We start from the raw sequence: 20,292 nt of genomic DNA on the forward strand, positions 1-20,292 counted from the left end.
GGGTGGCACTGTAGCTCTCCGGTCTGTCAATATATATTTTTTCAGAGAGCTACTGTTCTGCAGCTATGTATAAATATAAATATTTACATTTCCAATAAATTTCCCCTATGATTCCTTACCAAAAAAAATGCAGTTCATTTTCTCATGAATTACATTACGTATGTATCACGAATAAGCATGAATATCTCCATTGTTATGTCATAATACCGCTCTTGACGTAAGAAAATATAGTGCACACTGTTTTGCTTTAAAAATTACAGTTGAATGTCGTAAATTTATGGCAAGTCATTAGAAAAATTAATGTAAATAAAAGAAATGAATTTAATTTTCAGATTCATGAGGTATATGAACTACAACGCTTCACGCCGGCATATTTATCATGAAGCGCTAACGCGCTTCATGAAATATGCCGGCGTGAAGCGTCGTAGTTCATAACCTCATGAATCTTCAAAAATTAAATTCATTTCTTAAATGTATTATAACAATATATATGTATAAGTATTTCCAATCCACGTTCACGATCTACATTCCTTTTACAGTCGACTCTACAGAACACTTCGGCATATGATTATAACGCTGGTAGAGGGAGGGGTCGGAGGGGGGGTCAAAAGGTTACGCCATGTGTATTTAATTTGATGTCGCAAAGGTTGAACGCCGCACAAGTAAGCGAAAAAAACCAGTAACACTGTATGGCTGTTTCTTCAATTTTGGCTGTACATGTACAGATGCTGTGTATATTACTTTAAAAAATATGTAGAACGGTGACATATCATCGTTTTTACAAATAGGGAGGGGGGAATCAACTTCCTTGGGGAAAACCTGAACACCCCTCCCCCCTTTTGCAACGTGTAAAGTACCAAATAAACTAATGTACGTAGTATTGAAAGATACATTTTTTTTTTTATAAATCCATCAAGAAATTTAAAAATGTTGTATAACGTTCTTCTCGAGAATTTTTTTCACTCATATATTTGAACTCACCAATTTTAAAAATTCTAAAATGTAAATATGAACGAAATTTTCAACATTCATTGTGTATTAATTAACAACGATGGCTGTTAGTTAAGACTGTATAGCTAGTGTACTGTCTTCCAACAATTTTTTAATAAAAATTTGTGGAAAGACAGTACTAGCACATTTGTGCTACTTTTAGATTGCTTAATGATGCTTCGCACCACTTAATTCTAAAACTATATAAGTATCTATCATAGTACAAAAAACACTTTTTTCAAAAAATAAAATAAACTTACAAGTAGTAGCACGTGATCTTAATTATATGCTTATATACATTCTTCTAGTGTTTACGTTTTATTGTTAACATTGACTATATTTTTGAAATAGTGGGGCTTCAATATTATGAACGTGTACGTATTGCCTGTAAATTACTAATGATATAAAGGAAAAAAAATGTCTTTATACTTGTCGTTTTAAATTTTGCATTTACTTTAATTCATTAAATATAAGTATTTGCATGATAATTGGAGACTAACATTTTATCATGGTTAAATGAATCGCGGTTTCAAAGAATTTTTTGTGTACATCATTTGTTTAAAATATAATTTGTTTTGTTTCTGCATTATTCATTTTTGCACGAATTCTTGCAACATCACAAAAGTATAGATCCACTGATTCTGTATTCTATTTTTGACATTGAAAATAGTGACCAATAAAATGAAAAGGGAACGTTTTAAAAAAATTTCTTCCCGTGAATAAAAGCTTATAAGCAATAATATAATATTTTTTATTTAATCCAAGCATGTGCATGATTTGTTTTCTAGAATAAGTCAAAAGTATTTCTTTTTTATGATTTATAATTTAGTTAGCTACAGAATTTGGTGCAATTTATTTTATGTTATCTGAATGTTATTACACATGTTTAATTAAGTGTTGATTAATTTAAAATTTCTTTATTATTATTATTTTTTTTTTTTTCATTAATATTTTTAAAGAAAAAAGAAGAAAACAAATGAACTTACTTTTGTTGTCCACCCCCGGTTACCAAAATCTTGGACCTTGTCATTGTTTGAAATGGACCTGATCACTGGTTGAACAGTGCATCGCACGGTTCTATATATACTATATACACTACAGTATGTATTGCATCATCGATATGTAATTATTTAAATGATAGAGAACAGTTATGAATAGGTAAATGGCAGGGGCCGGCCGGGTGTGTGTGAAAGTTTTGATTTTCTATCATATTTCTAGTTAATTTTTTTTATGATCAACCCAAAATACACATTTCATTTATTTTATTTTATTTATTTATTTTTTTTTTAGTGGAAGTTAAAGCGAAACGTACTGGAAAATATAATTCTACATGAACTTAAATACTTTATGTATCCATTTATTGCACAACTTAAGTGCAATGACATACCCCGGTATTGCTATCTGTTGTGAAATATCCGATCTTGTTAAAGATGTATGAGAGCGCCGGGGGGGGGGGGGTATATTATTTGTCATGACACCCGAGGTGTAGCAGGCACGTAAAGTGTTCGCAGGGTTTGAGATTGGATCCGAGGTTTGTCTCACCCCAATTTTATCCCCATGCAATACTAATTGTTTTTAGGGTTTTATTTGGGGGGGGGAGGGGCGTGTAGACTATATATGTCGGAAAATTTTCAATGTCATCTCCCCTTTACAAAATGGACAACACCTCTTGAATCCTGCACCACAGTTTGAAATCTCCCCCTTCCCATTTTTTTTTTTTTTTTGCTCTATCGTAGGAAAGATTATTGCATAACGTGCATAACTTTCGCGAATAAACGCGAGATGGCAGCTACTAGTAATGGACGTGAGACATCGTCTCGGAAACAATTATCGGTACATCCTGCTTCAAACGGTACTTAATGCCCTGAAAATGTTACAGTAAGTGACTCTAGAGATGGTCTTTTGACTGATATGCTAAATTGTGACAACTCCATTGAAAATGACGAGTTTGCTGCATTGTTTACCATGGAGGGAGTGAGTACTCCTTACGAGGGTAGTGTTTTCAATTACACGGTATCGCATGAATTACATGACACATCAAACTTAACACAGAGTGAATACCAAGATGGTCATAGTCAACTCAATCAAGCTAACAATAAAGCTAACTATGACTTCTTAGGTAGTCAGTGGGAAGTAAACTCGCAAGTTTCTAACAGCGTGGGGTCCGAAGTTACGGAATTTCAGAACTTCGATAACTTACTCCATAATTTGCCAAAAGACACTTATATTAGCAAGCTACTTGAACTTTGTCTCAATGATGAAAGCAGGGTGTGGTCGTACCGGAATGGTTTACATTCACGTATATTGAAACTCCCCGATTGTCCAAAAGGGAAACTCATTAACAGGAAAACTACCAAAAGTAGTACCTGTAGTATGAAGTATGCGAGAGACTGTTATATGTTACATATGTTTGCGCACGGCGAAAAATCCAGTATCCACGAAATCTTTGACCAAAGCAAATCAACTATTATCATTTTACAAACAGCATGACAGTTTGCTTGATGGGGCGTGCTAAAATTTTGTGTGCTGGTTAGCATTTTGCTCATCGATTGGATCAATGAAATCAATACTGATTTGCATATGAAACTCGGAATACAACAATAGCCTGATAATACTGACCAATCACATTGAATGATTGTTTACCAGTACAGCATTTGTAGTCAGCAGCAACACGTGGTCAGTCAAAGCCCGTTTTCTGTCATCAAAAAGCGTGTATTATATTTGTTGTGATTTGACCGGATGGGTTTTTAAATACGTATAAGAAAAATTTAAGAATGGAACTAGTAAGGCTATTCTGCTTCTGTTGTACTATATATGTACGTTGCTCTATCAATATCATCATTATAGGAAGTATTATCATTTTACAAACAGCTTGACAGTTTGCTTGATAGGGCGTGCTAAAACTTTGTGTGCTGATTATCATTTTACTCATCGATTGGATCAATGGAATCAATAATAATTTGCATATGAAACTCGGAATACAACAATCCCCTGATAATACTGGCCAATCACATTGAAGGGTTGTTTACCGGTAGTCACCAGCAACACGTGGTCAGTCAAAGCCCGTTTCGTTTTCTGTCCTCAAAAAAAGCGTGTATTATATTTGTTGTGATTTGACCGGGTGGGTTTTTGGATACATATAAGAAAATTTAAAGAATGGAATTAGTAAGGCTACTCTGCTTCTGCTGTACTAAGTACGTAGCTCTATCAATATCATCATTATAGGAAGTAAAACTTGCTTTGTCCGTTCACGTGTAATTGTTGTTTATTCAACGCGATTGGTCAGTATTGCTGTGTTCTGTGTTTCATATGCAAAGTATTATCGATTCTATTGAAATCAAACATCCAATCGATGAGTAAAAATGATAAACAGCATACAAAATTTTAGCACGCCCTATCAAGCAAACTGTCACGCTGTTAGTAAAACGATAATAAAACTTGCTTTGTCCGTTCACGTGTTATTGTTGTTTATTCAAGCGATTGGTCAGTATTGTCAGTGGTATTGCTGTGTTCTGTGTTTCATATGCAAATTATCATTGATTCCATTGAAATCAAACATCCAATCGATGAGTAAAAGGATAATCAGGCATACGAAATTTTAGCACGCCCTATCAAGCAAACTGTCACGCTGTTGGTAAAACGATAGTACTGTTCTTGTGACATCTCAAAAATCAATGTGATCGAACTTCGTGTCTCCATTCAAACTCTTTTACAGCGTATGAATGATATAGAAGAATCTAATCGGTCAAAAGAAAAAACGATCAAGACTTTGACCTCTGACCTACAAACACTCAGATCTCAGCATGACCAACTTTCTAACGATTATGAACAATTAAAGGCTGAATCAACATCAAAATTCACAAAAACATGACTGCTTCCAAAAGCTTGCAAACAGCAATTTTAAACGTATTGAAGATGAACAGTTAGAATGTCAGACTTTCAAAACTAAAACAGCAAATGATCTCAAACGACTCGCAAAGGTTACGCAAAATTTCCAGCGACAGGTCAATTCAATGAGCCCAAACAAAACATATGCAAGCGTTCTGTCCAAACATTCCGATGAAATCAAACAGACAGGGCATCGGGGATCTGACGACTGTGAAAAAACGGTAATACCCAATTCCACACAGATAATTGAAGGTATCCAATCCATTCGCGCTAGCATGGATAACCCACATGACACAAATGATGTTGATTCGTCCCAAGAGGACGGAATGGTTTCAACCCTTGAAAAGTCCAATACCCCTGAGAGCGCCCCTAGCTTTAAAAGGACAGATAATAACAGTAATACCCCTGCGAAAAACGTGTTCGACTCGCCGTCATGCTCTGAATACCACACGCAGAAATATGCCAGATCGGTGAATTATAACGGGGACACCTGTACAATTACGGTCGACGATCAACCATGACCAAAACAACATGAGCAAGCTAAAAACATACACAAAGATGTTTTTAAGGGGGTCACATATAAGAAAGCGGCTCGTTACTTTCTATCCGGTGTAGATAAGGAAACAACGTATGATGGTATAAAGAACTATCTTGAAAATAAAGGTGTCCGCGTGACGCATCTTGCCTTATTCAAACCGAGAGGTCGATTTTCAGTCAGGACGGCCAAAATTAACATTTCTCCATTGTGCTCAGAAATCGTTGAATCCCCTGGATTCTGGCCAGAAGGAATTCGTTGTCGAAAATGGTATAGTGAGCAAGAATGGTTTAATTTATGCGACCAGCGCAAGACACGTGAAGATTGGGACTCCGAATACTAGACATATTAGTTGTCACATTTTTACATTGTACATACAGCATAGTTAAGATTATGAACTTTGTGTGTATTCTATTTTTGATAATGCAATTACGGCTATTGAACTGGAATGTCAGGGGAGTCATATCCTCAACGATGTGTCTCACAAATGTATTACAGAATGTCAAATGTGATGTTGCAATTTTAACAGAACACAAACTTGCACCTAAATATTCTGGGTACTTAAACAGCATAGACCCTTATTACTTTGCATTTAGTAAATGTGAGAATCAAGAGGCAAATGAGCTTCATGGAAATCTGGTGTTGCATTACTTATAAGAAAATCCTATTCATTTAATGTTAAGGAAATAGATATTGATTCTTCTAGAATTATATGTATCGAGTGTAGAAATACTAATATAGGTAAAATATATATTGTTGGGGTGTACCTTCCAGCTGAGAATGCAATCGATTTTTACAAAGATGAAATAGCAAAATTACAAGAATTATATGATTATTATTCTAGATACGGTCATGTAATTATAGGAGGTGATTTTAATGCTAGCTGTTTGGAAAGAGACATGGGTCGCTGTAATTCTTATAAGTCAAAAGAATTGATAACATTTGTGGAAAAAAATAATCTTCATTGCCCATATGCAAGTGACCTTTTGTATACTACTAAGTATGCATGTACCTTTACTACAAACCAAACTACGCTAGATTACTTTTTTACTGATACATACATGGGAATGTTACTAATACCCCATTCATACGACAAAAAGTTGCTTATGTGTGCAAATTTACATATGAGTAAATATACATACGTAAGTAAAAGTTAATTTGCTATGCGTTCAGACGAGATTTATGTACTGTAATTCCTTGTATTTTCATATAAAATAAGGAGATACACAGATTCAGAATTGTGGATTTTTATAAAAAAGGGTTATTTTCTTACTATTTCGGTATAAGACTAACTTTTGAATGTTCCTCAAAGAAACTAATATTTTATTAATATACGGATAAAAGAGAACTTTTAGGAAAAGTTTACACACGAAAAAAGGAAAATTGATTAAAATCATTGTTTGAAGTTGGATAATGCTTTGGTCTCGATCCTTAAAACTATAGAAGAGCCGTTGGGTGTTAAGAAAAAGATGGCTGACTACTGGTTGGCGTATTCAGCAGAATAAAGGACGACTGGAAATCTTTTTGGTATTTGGAAATCTACAGTACATCAAGTTTGCGAGTTCATTGTGAAGTATCTGCATGAATATTACATATATTTTCCAGGAGAATGAAATTGGCAATCGATTTTAAAAAAAATTAAAACAAAACAAATATGTGAATTGGAAATAAATACGAATCCCCATGAATCATAGAATACTTAAAAATGCTTATTTTCAACAGTGTTGATGAAATTCCTGAACATCAATTTATATGTCAGTAGCTTGCCTTGGTTTAAAATCAAAGAAAGGTAGAAGAAAGTCAATGATCTGTAATGGGGCCAGGCCGATTGATGCAATGCCTATACTACAATGTATCACAGCTCCGGAGCATTCCCATGAAGACTACTCAGTACTATACTTGAATAGTAAGGGGACTAATTATTGATCCTGCAGGACATGTTTGCGCGACCACAGCTATATTTTTATAATTTAGAGGCATAATCATAGGTTTGCCAGAAAGGGTGCAAGATGTGCACGTTTTTGCAAATTCAAATTCATCTCAGGGGAGACTGGAGATATACTGTGGATCCTTGTTTTCAGAGTTGAAAAAGCCATTTGTTAAAAGATCTATGCTAGTACAATCCGGCGTATCCTTTAAAGTCTTTAAAGCAGTACCCTTATCAAAATTCTAAATTTTTACATTCAGCTGTCCTTGAAGTATATGTACAGCAAAGATGACCATAAAAAATCCACTTTTTTTCTTTTGCTTTCTAGCCGCCATGTTAACAAACTGATATTATACACTTTACAATGCATAAACAACCGAAACAACACTTAAAATGTAGATTTATGCAATAAACAAAACAAAATACATACATAAGTAAATTTGCTGCGTGTTCATACGACAAAATTTACTCACAAGAACTAATTATTTGCGACAACATGTATGCAAAAGTTAATTTGCACCTAGTCCTGACCAGGTGTAAATTTACTCAACTGTGCAGAATTTACATGTGAGCAAATCAGTTCATACGACAAAAATTGCACATGTGAGTAAATTTACATATGAGTAAAATATACTGAGGTATGCAAATCATGTCGTATGAATGGGGTATAAGATCCTATGACATTCTAGAGGAAGGAATGATATCGAGTACTTCGGATCATTTACCTGTGATAGCCGTGTTCGATGTAAATAGCAAACAACATAAACTTGAAAACTTGAATGATAGCTCACCTGCGTGGCACAAAATTAAAGAAAATGAAATACGTTCCTACGAATTACATGTAGCAGAACAATTAGAAACTAGATTTAAGAACATTATTCCCCAAACACAAAGTGAAATTAATGAATTCAACACGTCGTTTACACACTGCATGTTTAACTATATGTGCTGTTGAAACTGTGCCGGTGAAGAGATTCAACCCTCACACAAAACCTTACTGGACAAGGGAAGTGAAGGAATCTCATAACAGAGAGCGAGAAATGAGAAACATTTGGGTAGCCGATGGCAGACCACGCGGAATGCAGCATGAATCGTACTTTAATTACAAACGAGCTAAAAGTGAATTTCGCAGATGTCAAATTAATGCATTTGAAAAATACATTAAAGACACATACACGGATATAGATCATGCAGCTGGATGCGACATTCGCCTCTTTTGGAAACTCATTAACAAACAGCGTCCACGCCGAGACAAAATCTACCCGGAAATAATCTGTAAAGGCGTCACTGCCACTGACCCTGAAACGGTGGCCGATGTTTTTGCTACTTATTACCATGACGTATATACACCAAAAAATGAAACAAATTTCAGTGAAACACACAGAGTTGAAGTAGACATAGCCTACAATGAAATAAAGAAACAGAACTTATTATCGTTTTACTAACAGCGTGACAGTTTGCTTGATAGGGCGTGCTAAAATTTTGTATGCTGATTATCATTTTTACTCATCGATTGGATGTTTGATTTCAATAGAATCAATAATACTTTGCATATGAAACACAGAACACAGCAATACCACTGACAATACTGACCAATCGCGTTGAATAAACAACAATTACATGTGAACGGACAAAGCAAGTTTTACTTCCTATAATGATGATATTGATAGAGCTACGTACATAGTACAACAGAAGCAGAGTAACCTTACTAATTCCATTCTTTAAATTTTCTTATATGTATCCAAAAACCCACCCGGTCAAATCACAACAAATATAATACACGCTTTTTTTGAGGACAGAAAACGAAACGGGTTTTGACTGACCACGTGTTGCTGGTGACTACAAATGCCGTACTGGTAAACAACCCTTCAATGTGATTGGCCAGTATTATCAGGGGATTGTTGTATTCCGAGTTTCATATGCAAATTAGTATTGATTCCATTGATCCAATCGATGAGTAAAAGGATAATCAGCACACAAAGTTTTAGCATGCCCATCAAGCAAACTGTCAGGCTGTTTGTAAAATGATGATAGATAGCTCTCTTCAGATAGATGAAATTACAAAGGGAGAGGTCGCTCGGGCTGTAGCCTCCTTAAAGCTGCGTAAAGCTCCTGGAATTGACAAAATCCAAGCCGAACATTTGAAATATGGAGGAGACAGTGTTATTTTTTATATGTGCATTCTGTTTAGTAGCATTACCAAAATTGGCAAAATACCAAACGATTGGAAAAAGGGCATCATTGTACCAATATATAAAGGGGATACTAAACCGAAATATTCTCCTGACAGTTATAGACCTGTATCTCTTTTATCATGTCTTCTCAAAGTATTCGAGAAAAATAATACACAATCGCATTAGTGATAATTTATTGAGTAAAGTGAAATTCCCTAACGTACAGCAACAAGGATTTCAAAAGGAACTAGGCTGTATCACAGCTGCATTTAACTTACAGGAAACAGTTTTGAACTACAATGACCATGGTAGTCCTGTCTTTGTAGCATTTTTAGACTGCAAAAAAGCATATGACACTGTATGGAGAAATGGCCTTTTAGTAAAACTTAATAAACTAGGTGTTAAAGGTCAACTTTGGTCACTTATAGATGATTTTCATATGGGCAATGAGAGCAAAGTTGTGGTAAATAACCAAATGTCTAAATACTTCCCCGTCCAGCAGGGTGTTAGACAGGGAGGTGTTCTCTCGGGATTTCTTTATTGTGTATTTATCAATGAATTATTAAATCTGCTTGAATGTACAGAGCAAAATTTTGGTGTTTATAATGTAAAATCAACAAATCCAACATTAGCTGATGATATAGCATGTTTAAGTGCCAGTGCTACTGGTTTACAAAAAATGTTAGATTGTGCTTATAACTACTCATGTCTCTGGCGTTTCTCTTTTAATGCTCAAAAATCCAGTATCGTCATATTTGGCAAACAGATCCCAACAACATTACAGCCTTGGATATTAGGAAACGAAATTATTCCATTAAATGACAATTATAAATTAACACTCAGGAATCATTCAACAAAATAGATTCAAATCTATAGAAAGAACACAGGCAAGCTGTAACAAAGCTAGAAAATCGTATTTTGCTATCCGAAATGATTTGTCAAGCAATTCAAACTCAGTAACTCTTGCCAGCCTTTACAAAAAAGTAGTACTTCCATCTTTGCTGTACGGCTGTGAACTTTGGAACAATTTAAAATCAGCAGACCTACAATTATTAAACAGGTTTCAACACTTTGTTGTGAAAGACATTCAAAATTTTAAAATTAACACCCGTTCCGACATGTGTGAAAGCATGCTCGGAATCTATCCCATATCTGCAGAAATTGATAAACGTAAACTCTTGTTTTTCGGGAAGCTGTGTAACCTTAAATTGGACGTATTATCAAAACACATTTTCTTGTTCAGACTATTTGACTTTATAACGAATGAAGGAAAACTGATCACTGGTTTTGTACAGGACATCTGGCAGATTTTAGTTAAGTACAATCTTTTAAGCTACCTGCAGATATTTATCAACGAAGCAACGTTCCCTGGTAAACCTGCATGGAAAAACATCGTTCGTCAATCCATAAGTTATTATCAAAGCGTATCCTGGACAAGCAGAACGGAAACAGACAGGGACTTTATATTGTTCCGAGATTTACATCGAAGCATCACCCGGCGCGAATATACAAATTCGACTTCTCCTTTGAAGAAATCAAACTAATTAAATTCGTCGCAAAATTATGGACTGTTATACCTCAGTTAAACCAACATACGTGTGTTCTCTGTAAAAACATATATAGCGATCCTTTCCAACATGCCGTGTTGTGGTGTTCCGCCACAGAACAAATTAGAAACTTATTTTTTGATTTTGTAGTAAACAAATTTGATGTTCATTTATATGTAGAACTAACTCATATGCGTGATCATGATCTCTATATATCATTACTAGGTGGTCTCCCAACATTAACGTTTGGGGACAAGCAGGAAGAAAAGGAATTTATATGTTGTTGTGCCAGGTTTATCTGTGAAGCCTGTGCATTTTTTAGCAGAGCTTCCACTCAAACATATTTTTTTTTTTTGGTCAGTTTATTACTGATTCTGTAAATACGTTGTGTACACCTTTCTTTTTCTTTCTTTTTTTGTTGTCAATTTTAATATGATATGTCTGATATAACATGATCTATAACATGAAAACTGTATGATTTGTGAAATCTCTGAAAAGAGGAAATAAAGATGGAATGAATGGAATAGTATGTATTGCATCATTGATATGTAATTATTTAAATGATAGAGAACAGTTATGAATAGGTAAATGGCAGGGGCCGGCCGGGTGTGTGTGAAAGTTTTGATTTTCTATCATATTTCTAGTTAATTTTTTTTATGATCAACCCAAAATACACATTTCATTTATTTTATTTTATTTATTTATTTTTTTTTTTAGTGGAAGTTAAAGCGAAACGTACTGGAAAATATAATTCTACATGAACTTAAATACTTTATGTATCCATTTATTGCACAACTTAAGTGCAATGACATACCCCGGTATTGCTATCTGTTGTGAAATATCCGATCTTGTTAAAGATGTATGAGAGCGCCGGGGGGGGATATATTATTTGTCATGACACCCGAGGTGTAGCAGGCACGTGCACGTGTTCGCAGGGTTTGAGACTGGATCCGAGGTTTGTCTCACCCCAATTTTATCCCCATGCAATACTAATTGTTTTTAGGGTTTTATTGGGGGGGAGGGGCGCGTAGACTATATATTTCGGAAAATTTTCAATGTCACCTCCCCTTTACAAAATGGGCAACACCTCTTGAATCCTGCACCACAGTTTGAAATCTCCCCCTTCCCTTTTTTTTTTTTTTTTTTTTTTTTGCTCTATCGTAGGAAAGATTATTGCATAACGTGCATAACTTTCGCGAATAAACGCGAAATTTTCTTTATAACGCGAAACTTTCGCGAACAGAATTAAAGTGTACAACTTCCGCGTTTATTGCGAAAGTTTTTGCTTTTGAAAAGCGCTACATTTGCGTACAACTAAATTTCTTTTCTTATTTGTTTTCATTTGATTTTATGAGCTATATGCTATCAAGTTGTAAACTTTGAATTTACTAGGGAAAGTTATTGCAAAATTTGAATACATGATGACTACAATTTACAACATGAGAGCTAGTTAATTCATTACAATTGCAAACGAAAGGCTATTTGAACTGAGCCCATCACAAGGTGCAATTTTGAGTTTTCTCAATCTTTTATACCGTCACTTTTTAAGAAGATGGGCGAACAAGGCGGGCAGAATGCCTATAGGGTCAGATATTAAGAAATCATATTAAATGTGTAAATTGATTATTTAAATTAACTTCTAATTAATGAAATTTTTGAAATTATGACAAAAACAAACTTTTCTGAGGGAGAAAAAATCTCGTAAAAAATTTTCTTTCATAAAATTATTAGATGATATTCGTGGGATTCGAACCCTAGCAATAAAAATCCGACGTATCAATAGCATACTGCTTTGAGACTAACGCTTTAACCACTATGCTAAACCACTCATAGTGACTTTAGGCATTTATTATTGTTTTACAAACAGCGTGACAGTTAGCTAGATGGGGCGTGCTAAAATTTTGTGACCTGATATTCATTTTACTCAGTGATTGGATGCTTATTTCAATGGAATCAATACCAATTTGAATATGAAACTCAGAATACAACAATATCCTGAGAATACTGGCCAATCACAATGAATGATTGTTCACCAGTGCGGCATTTCTACTCACCAGCAACACGTGGTCAGTCAAAGCCCGTTCTCTGTCCTCAAAAAAACATGTATTATATTTGTTATGATTTGACCGGATGGTTTTACATACGAACAAGAAAATTCAAAGAATAGAATTAGTAAGGCTACTCTGCTGCTGTTGTACTATGCAGCTATCAATATCATCATTGTAGGTTGTAAAACTTGCTGTTGTTTACTGCATGCTAGTAAACATGTGACTCAATACGATTGGTCAGTATTGTCAGTGGTATTGTTGGGTTCTCTGTTTCATATGCAAAGTATTTTTGATTCCATTGAAATCAAACATCCAATCGATGAGTAAAATGATTATCAGCATACAAAAGTTTAGCACGCCCTATAAAGCAAACTGTCACGCTGTTTGTAAAACAATAATAAATCATGTTTGTGACATGACCCCCGACTTAATGGACTTGAAGTATTTCTCGGAAAGATGCTAATGTTGTGTCATAAAAGTGTACTTTGAAGGTATAGTGGGTCTTAGCTCCATGTTTTTGAAAACCAAAAAATGTGTATTCTATTGCACACTTTTAGGATCATCTTTCAAAAAAATGGAGAGAAGACCCACCCATATTGAAAAAGTTTGTTTAAGTATGAGAAAATGATCTTTTTTTGTTCTTTTTAGTGTGTGTAAGCTTTTTCATAGGCAAATGTTTTCAGTCTTTGTGAGATTTTTGTAAATTTTTAGAGATTTTACATAAAGTATACTTTAATATTAGATGAAATATCAAGTAAAATTTGGATTCAATTGAGATTAAAATTTTCACTTCTTATCTGTCGCACTATAGGCATTCTGCCCGCCTTATTCACCCATCTTCTTTTTCCCAAAGTAAAACTTTATTATAATGAATTTCGGCGAAAATATCACACATCCCTTTCCGGTGCCATTTTTAACAATTAATCTCTGTAGCATTTGAAATAAGATTATAAAATAAGATCTCAGAAAATTGACGAAATTCTGACGAATGGATGTCTTATATTCATTTGTGTCCGTTAGACTCACTGTAGAAACACAAAATCACAAGCAAATTCAAAGAATTGAGGTCCCCTGCGTTCGGTGTCTTTGTGGGTGAGATGTCATTTATTTTATGGAATATTGTGTCAAATATAAACGCCCTATCATATGTCATTCAGAATTTATCACCGATTTTTTTAAAGTAATGTTTAATCTTTTTTAAAAGTATATCAAACTTCATTGTAAGGTCACGGGGTCAAAAATCATAGTGTATTTATAAAGGTCTTAATTGTTACACGTAATTTACATGTTTGATATGAAAACCCTATCTCTTCTCATTCAAATGTTATAGCCAATTCGGTGTCTTCCCACTTAGCCAACATTTTGAAAAAATACAGGTAAAACACAGGTAAGTCGGTGTTGGCTAAGTGGGAATGGGGTGCAGGTGGAGAACAAAAGAAATTAATTACAGGTAGGCTATAGTCTGTTTTAGCTATATGCTGAATAAATAGTAAATAATTCTTATTAGGATAATATAAAATATTTAATTGTTTTCTTCTCATAAATATTAAATTGTTCATATAAAAATATTAATTTTTTTTTTTAATTTAAAACTATGATTTTTTTTTGTTGAAAAATTTCATTATTTTTAAAACCTTTTTAGATGTCTTCTTATTTCAAACATAAAATAAATAAGAAATTCTCTTTCTCTAAAGAATTATATTTAATTATACCTGGGCATTGATGTAAACCTAAAATGATAAATGCTTACATTGATTTTTTTTCATCTGGAAATATAAATATGAAAACCAAGTGAAATTATTTTTAAGAGATACATGCATATGTACTACTACACTTCAAATTCATCCTGGAAATATAATTATGAAACTGATTTTAAATTAATTTTTTTAGAGATACATTTACCATGTTTACTACTATATTTCAAATATAACCTTCAAGAAAAACGCTTGTGTAAAGTAATAATATTTTATTATGAGTTTTTTTTCTACATCTCACAGCAATAAATAAGACATAAATAAAACAAACAATGGATTCAAAATCAATGTTCACATGAATGAAATCTAGTTTCTACATTATTTCACCACAATCACTTGCATATTGTCACTCAAAATGAATGAGATGTGAGGCTGCGTCAGCATAGGCCACTATGTCCATTTGTCCTTGACGCAGTCTCTCCTTGAGACGCTGGAGACGTGAATCCAGCTGGCGGTATTTCCTTTTTTTGGGACGCACGACTCCTCCTGCTGTAATCTGGATGATCTTTGCCTCATTTGCCGCCTGTTCTTTTTGGAGCATCTCGATGAATACAAAGATGTTGGGATGGGCACGTCTGCACATTCTGTTGAACTTGTGGTGCCATCCCTCAACTGTGTTGGTGGTTCTATGTCCGTCGTGATCAAAATGGTTTGAGATGTCAAGATGCCCTTCAACCCAGGTCTCGGTCACGTAGTCCTTGAATCGCATCACAGCGTCGGTGTTGTCATCATGGTCCTCTAAGGCTTGGAACCACACGTCCTCAACACGGGGAGCTGGAACAAGAGGCAAGACGGCGGCCCTTCTCACGCATCTCCAATATGTTCGGTCGTTGCGTGTTGTCCTCACGGAATACTTGTATCCACCATGAAGAAGATAGAATCCTCCTCTGCCGTTCTCGAGAAAGTTGACTTGCACCTGAAGATTAGCCATTTTCTTCTTCTTCCTTCTTTCTTTCTTTCTTTTTTTTTGATAGTGATTTTTTTAATGGAAAGTCCAGAAAACAATTAAGATCTCAAAATTTGCAAGCTTTTGATTCTGTAAATTATTGATAATAATTATGCTGATCTAGTTTAGAAGATTCTTTAAAAAACATTCAATTATAATCATTTATAAAGTAATTATATACTTAACTTGTGTATCGGTAATGTTATGTACAAGCACTTTTACTAGTAAAAACACAACCATTTTTAATGATTATACATAATTATTTCTTCAAAGTGACTTAATTGTTTTTCTTTATTTTCCAATAAAAATATGCTGTGTGGTCCAAAAAATATATTTGTTTCTATTTTTTTTAACTTATATGATATTAATATTCTATTCATAAATTTAAATTAATTACTTTTTTGAATTAATTAATTCTCTGCTTAAATTTTGCTGCTTTTTTTCATTATTAAATTATAAACTTTAATTTTTTTTCTCTAATTTTATATTTATTTTGACTCAAATTTTAACTCTGGTTGGTATATTTTATACACTGTTTTTATTTTCAAAGGAAACAAGTCTCAGGTAATTGATATGCATACCAGAAAACAGACTATAGCCTGTTAATCACTCAGGTGTAAAAATCAAAATGTTGGCTATGTGGGAATATGATTTTTCAAAATGTTGGCTAAGTGGGAATAAACCGCCAATTCAAAGTAATGTTTAATTTTTTATAAGTAGGTCATGGTCATGGTGTCAAAAATCATGGTTTATTTAGAGAGGTCTTGTCACAGACACTATACAGCTTTAATATGAAAGACTTATCTTTTCTCATTCAAAAGTTATGACCAAGGTCAAAGTTTTTCAAAAGTAGGCAAAACTTAAAGGTCAAGGTCATGAGGTAAAAAATCATAGAGTATTTGGAAAGGTCTTGTCACAGATAATTTACATGTGTAATATGAAAGCCCTATCTCTTCTTATTTAAAAGTTATGGTTAATTCAAAGTAATGTTATTTTTTAAAAGTAGGTCAAACTTCAAGGTCAAGGGGAGAAAATTCATAGTGTATTTAGAAAGGTCTTGTCACAGGTAATATTCATGTGTAATATGAAAACCTTATATCTTCTCATTCAAAGCTATGACCGAGGATAAAGTTTTTGTGACGGACGGACAGACTGACAGACGGACAGACGAATTAGATTTAATGTCCTCTCTCTTTCCCGAAAGCAGGGGACAATAATCTGAGGTTGGTAAAGTCTTGGACCTAGCATATGTCATTGTTCAAATGCAACTGGCCGTTGGTTGAATAGCGCAACGCTTTTGTATACATTTTATGTATACACACTACCCGGCATGTATTGCATCGAACAGTTTGGTAAATGGGCCGGGGTTTATCATCGTCAGAAACCCACGGGTGATCTCGTCTTTACTTATCACAAAGACGAGATCACCCGTGGGTTTCCGACGATGAGGGTTTATGTGAAAGTTTATATTTTCTATCAAATATCTACTTAATCATTTTTATGATAAATCAAAAATACACATTTCATATTTTATTTTTATCGTTTTTATCCTTAATTCAGATGTGGTTAAAGCAAAACTTTACTGGAAAATCTTGATTCTAGATGAACTTAACTATTGTATATGTATTCATTTATTGCACCACTTCAGCTGTTCAGTCCAATGACATACCCCGGCATTGCGATCTGTTGTGAAATGTCCGGTGCTGTTTAAAGGGACATGGACACAGTTTTAGCTAAAAAAATTTCAAATTTATATATCCATTTTTTATGTTTACAAATACTTAACTAGAGTTATTTTTTAATGATTATCAAAAATTTGAATTTCAGGTGTCGAGATACAAAAAGATTGAGAGCTATTATCTACTATCTAATATAGACTAATTCAAGGCAGCATTCGCCATCGATCCCGATGTAAATTACGTCACTTTTGTTATGCACTCAAGGACAAACTCTTCCGTTACGCACACAAGGACAACCCCCCCCCCCCACACACACACAAGCGCAATACTACATGTATATCTTTTCCAACTCTGTTACGAGGAGATAATAATGTAGCGGGCACGTGTTAGCGTGCATGGTAAGCAGGATTTGAGGCTGGATCTGAGGCCAAGTCCTCCCAAATTTTATTCCCAATATTAGGGTTTTTTTAGTCTATATGTATGAAAAATTTCAATGCGACCCCTTAATTAGCTAAGGTTCAATTTTTTTTTATTAGTAGGTTAATATCCTAGGTCAAAATTGTTGGTATCCTATGGAAGGTCTTGTCACAAAGAATACATGTGTGAAGTATGAGCACCAACCGTTCAAAAGTTATGACCAAAGTAAAAGTTTGGTACATGTACTTTGGTGTAAAGTGTGTCAAACTCCAAGGTCAAGGTCAAAAGGTCAAATTTGGTGTATCGAAAGAAAGGTCTTTTCACAAGGAATACACCTTTGAAAACTAAAAGCTATAGTTATGGGAAAGGTTAAAATTTTTTGCGGACAAACAGACGGACAGGGCAAAAACTATGCATCCCCGATTCTTCGCTATTAATATATAGTAGAGATTTTGAAATAAAATGCTAATTATTTCGCGTTATTTCGCGAAAGTTACGCGTAATACGCGAAAGTTTCCCTGGTTGTTTATTCGCAAAAGTTACTGGGAACGCGTAAAATTATGAATTAACTTAAACTTAAAAGGACTTTCATATGTCAAAATGAAGAAAAAAATAAATGAATATTATAGTATATATGTTAGTATTTATGCAAAACGAAAAACTATCGAGGACTAGGTCCTTCGTCAAAAAGGAAAAGGAGAAGGACTTATCCGAGATTCCTCTGACTCAACCACCCCCACCCCCACCCCCTAACTGCAAAACTATAGCTCTCTGCTTGAGAAAATTCGGACAGATAAAGCAGAGAGCTACAGATCCAAGCGTTGTAAAGACCTTCGATTTACGCCGACGATTTTTTGTCGCTAGTTTAGGTATTTATTTCGTGTAGTTTAAGCTTTCTCTGGCTTTTAGACTGGTGTCTTATACAGGGCCGTAACAAGGGGTAAAAGATAGAGGAGGCGGGGGTTTGGGGGCCGCCGATTGAGGCCCCCAAGATAAGGGGTTGTGGGGGGCGAAGCCCCCCTAAAAATTGCTTCAAACGGCTCAATTTTGGACCATTTCCTTGATTTTGAGAATGCTTACCACTTTATTATATTACCTATTTATGTACTATTTTGGATAGATATGATCAAATAAATTTCAATCGTAATTCCCATTTTCAATATTGTCTGAAGGCTTAACGGTGATCGTCTAGCTTTGATCACCAGAGAACGCAAGATGGATCTTACGTACCCGTCGATTCATTCTGAATAGTTTTCACTGTACTAAATGCAGTTCTAAAATGATCGATCGCCGTAGTTCGAATTTCGCTATGGGACATGGGGACTGGTCCTTCGGATGAGACCGCATAAAGTTAACCGAAGCCCCGTGTCACAGCTGTGGCACGATAAAGATCCCTCTCTGCTCAAAGGCCCTAAACGCCGAGCATAGGTAATGTTGACACTCACTGGATAGCTGAAAAATTGCTCAGGTGGCTATAATCAAACAAATAAATGATCAATCTTGATCCAGCTGATTGTGTTGTGTTTCTTATTTCCAAAAAAAAAAAAATAAATAAAAATCTAGAGGAGGCAATTGCCTCCGTTGCCTCAATGGTAGTTACGGCCCTGTTATACTTTATTTGCCTTTTAACGGTCCAAAACAGTCCTGTAAATAGTATTGTAATGTCGGTTTAAAAGAGTTCCATTTCGACGTCCGTAACCACGAACCATTTGTACTATAGCGTTGAAAGGTAAGTAAATTATCAGGAATTGAGATTGAATGTATGATTAATTATTATATTCAATTTAATTCACTTTATTGACAATTACCATGTCGGCATACAGTCATGAACATTAATAACATAACACAAATTAACACAATTAATACATGCATATACAAAGTGAGAAATATGAGGTGAACAAAATTGTGTATTTCTCAATATTAACATTCATTTTTTATTTTCTTTTCTGATGTCAAAGCACTTTTTCAAGAAACAACATATCCTTCTAGCAGTTGAAATATTTGTACATAGGATTGACAAGTTTTCTAATGGGTTTATCACTAATGTATGTGTTTACATTAAATTTATCATTATAATTGCATCTAAGTTGATCATATTTTGGACAATAAAGAACAAAATGTTTTTCGTCTTTATTATATAACATTTTTAAAGCTGAGGAAAGTATAAAATAAAAATTTTAAAAAAAAAACAGAAGTGAACGACGAAAAATCGTCGACGTAAATCGAAGGTTTTTATAACGCCTGGATCTGTAGCTCTCTGCTTTATCTGTCCGAATTTTCTCAAGCAGAGAGTTAACAGTTCTGAGGCCAGAGATTGTTCTGAGGCTAACCCCCCCCCCCCCCCCCCCAATATATAAGCCGCCCGCCTGCACGACCTTTTCACCGCT

At 34.5% G+C, this 20,292-nt stretch overlaps 2 protein-coding genes across 2 annotated transcripts in view; one reads left to right on the forward strand and one right to left on the reverse strand.

Moving 5' to 3' along the window:
- Positions 1-5,713, forward strand: part of LOC134280890 (lipoma-preferred partner homolog) — an 86,797-nt gene extending 81,084 nt beyond the window's left edge. Inside the window, exon 12 of the transcript XR_009994983.1 lies at positions 5,698-5,713. The gene's annotated coding sequence lies outside the window, so the exon portion shown is untranslated. The remainder of the gene's footprint in view (positions 1-5,697) is intronic.
- A 9,465-nt stretch (positions 5,714-15,178) lies between these two features.
- On the reverse strand, positions 15,179-15,794 carry LOC134280266 (uncharacterized). Its single transcript, XM_062762673.1, has one exon. It carries the CDS (start codon positions 15,792-15,794, stop codon positions 15,210-15,212), a length of 585 nt encoding a protein of 194 aa, XP_062618657.1. The 3' UTR covers positions 15,179-15,209.
- Positions 15,795-20,292: the final 4,498 nt, after the last annotated feature.

This window comes from Saccostrea cucullata, unplaced genomic scaffold (assembly GCF_032062105.1).
Source record: "Saccostrea cucullata isolate Sc308-1 unplaced genomic scaffold, CSIRO_AGI_Scuc_v1 ctg105, whole genome shotgun sequence".
Taxonomy (NCBI): domain Eukaryota; kingdom Metazoa; phylum Mollusca; class Bivalvia; order Ostreida; family Ostreidae; genus Saccostrea; species Saccostrea cuccullata.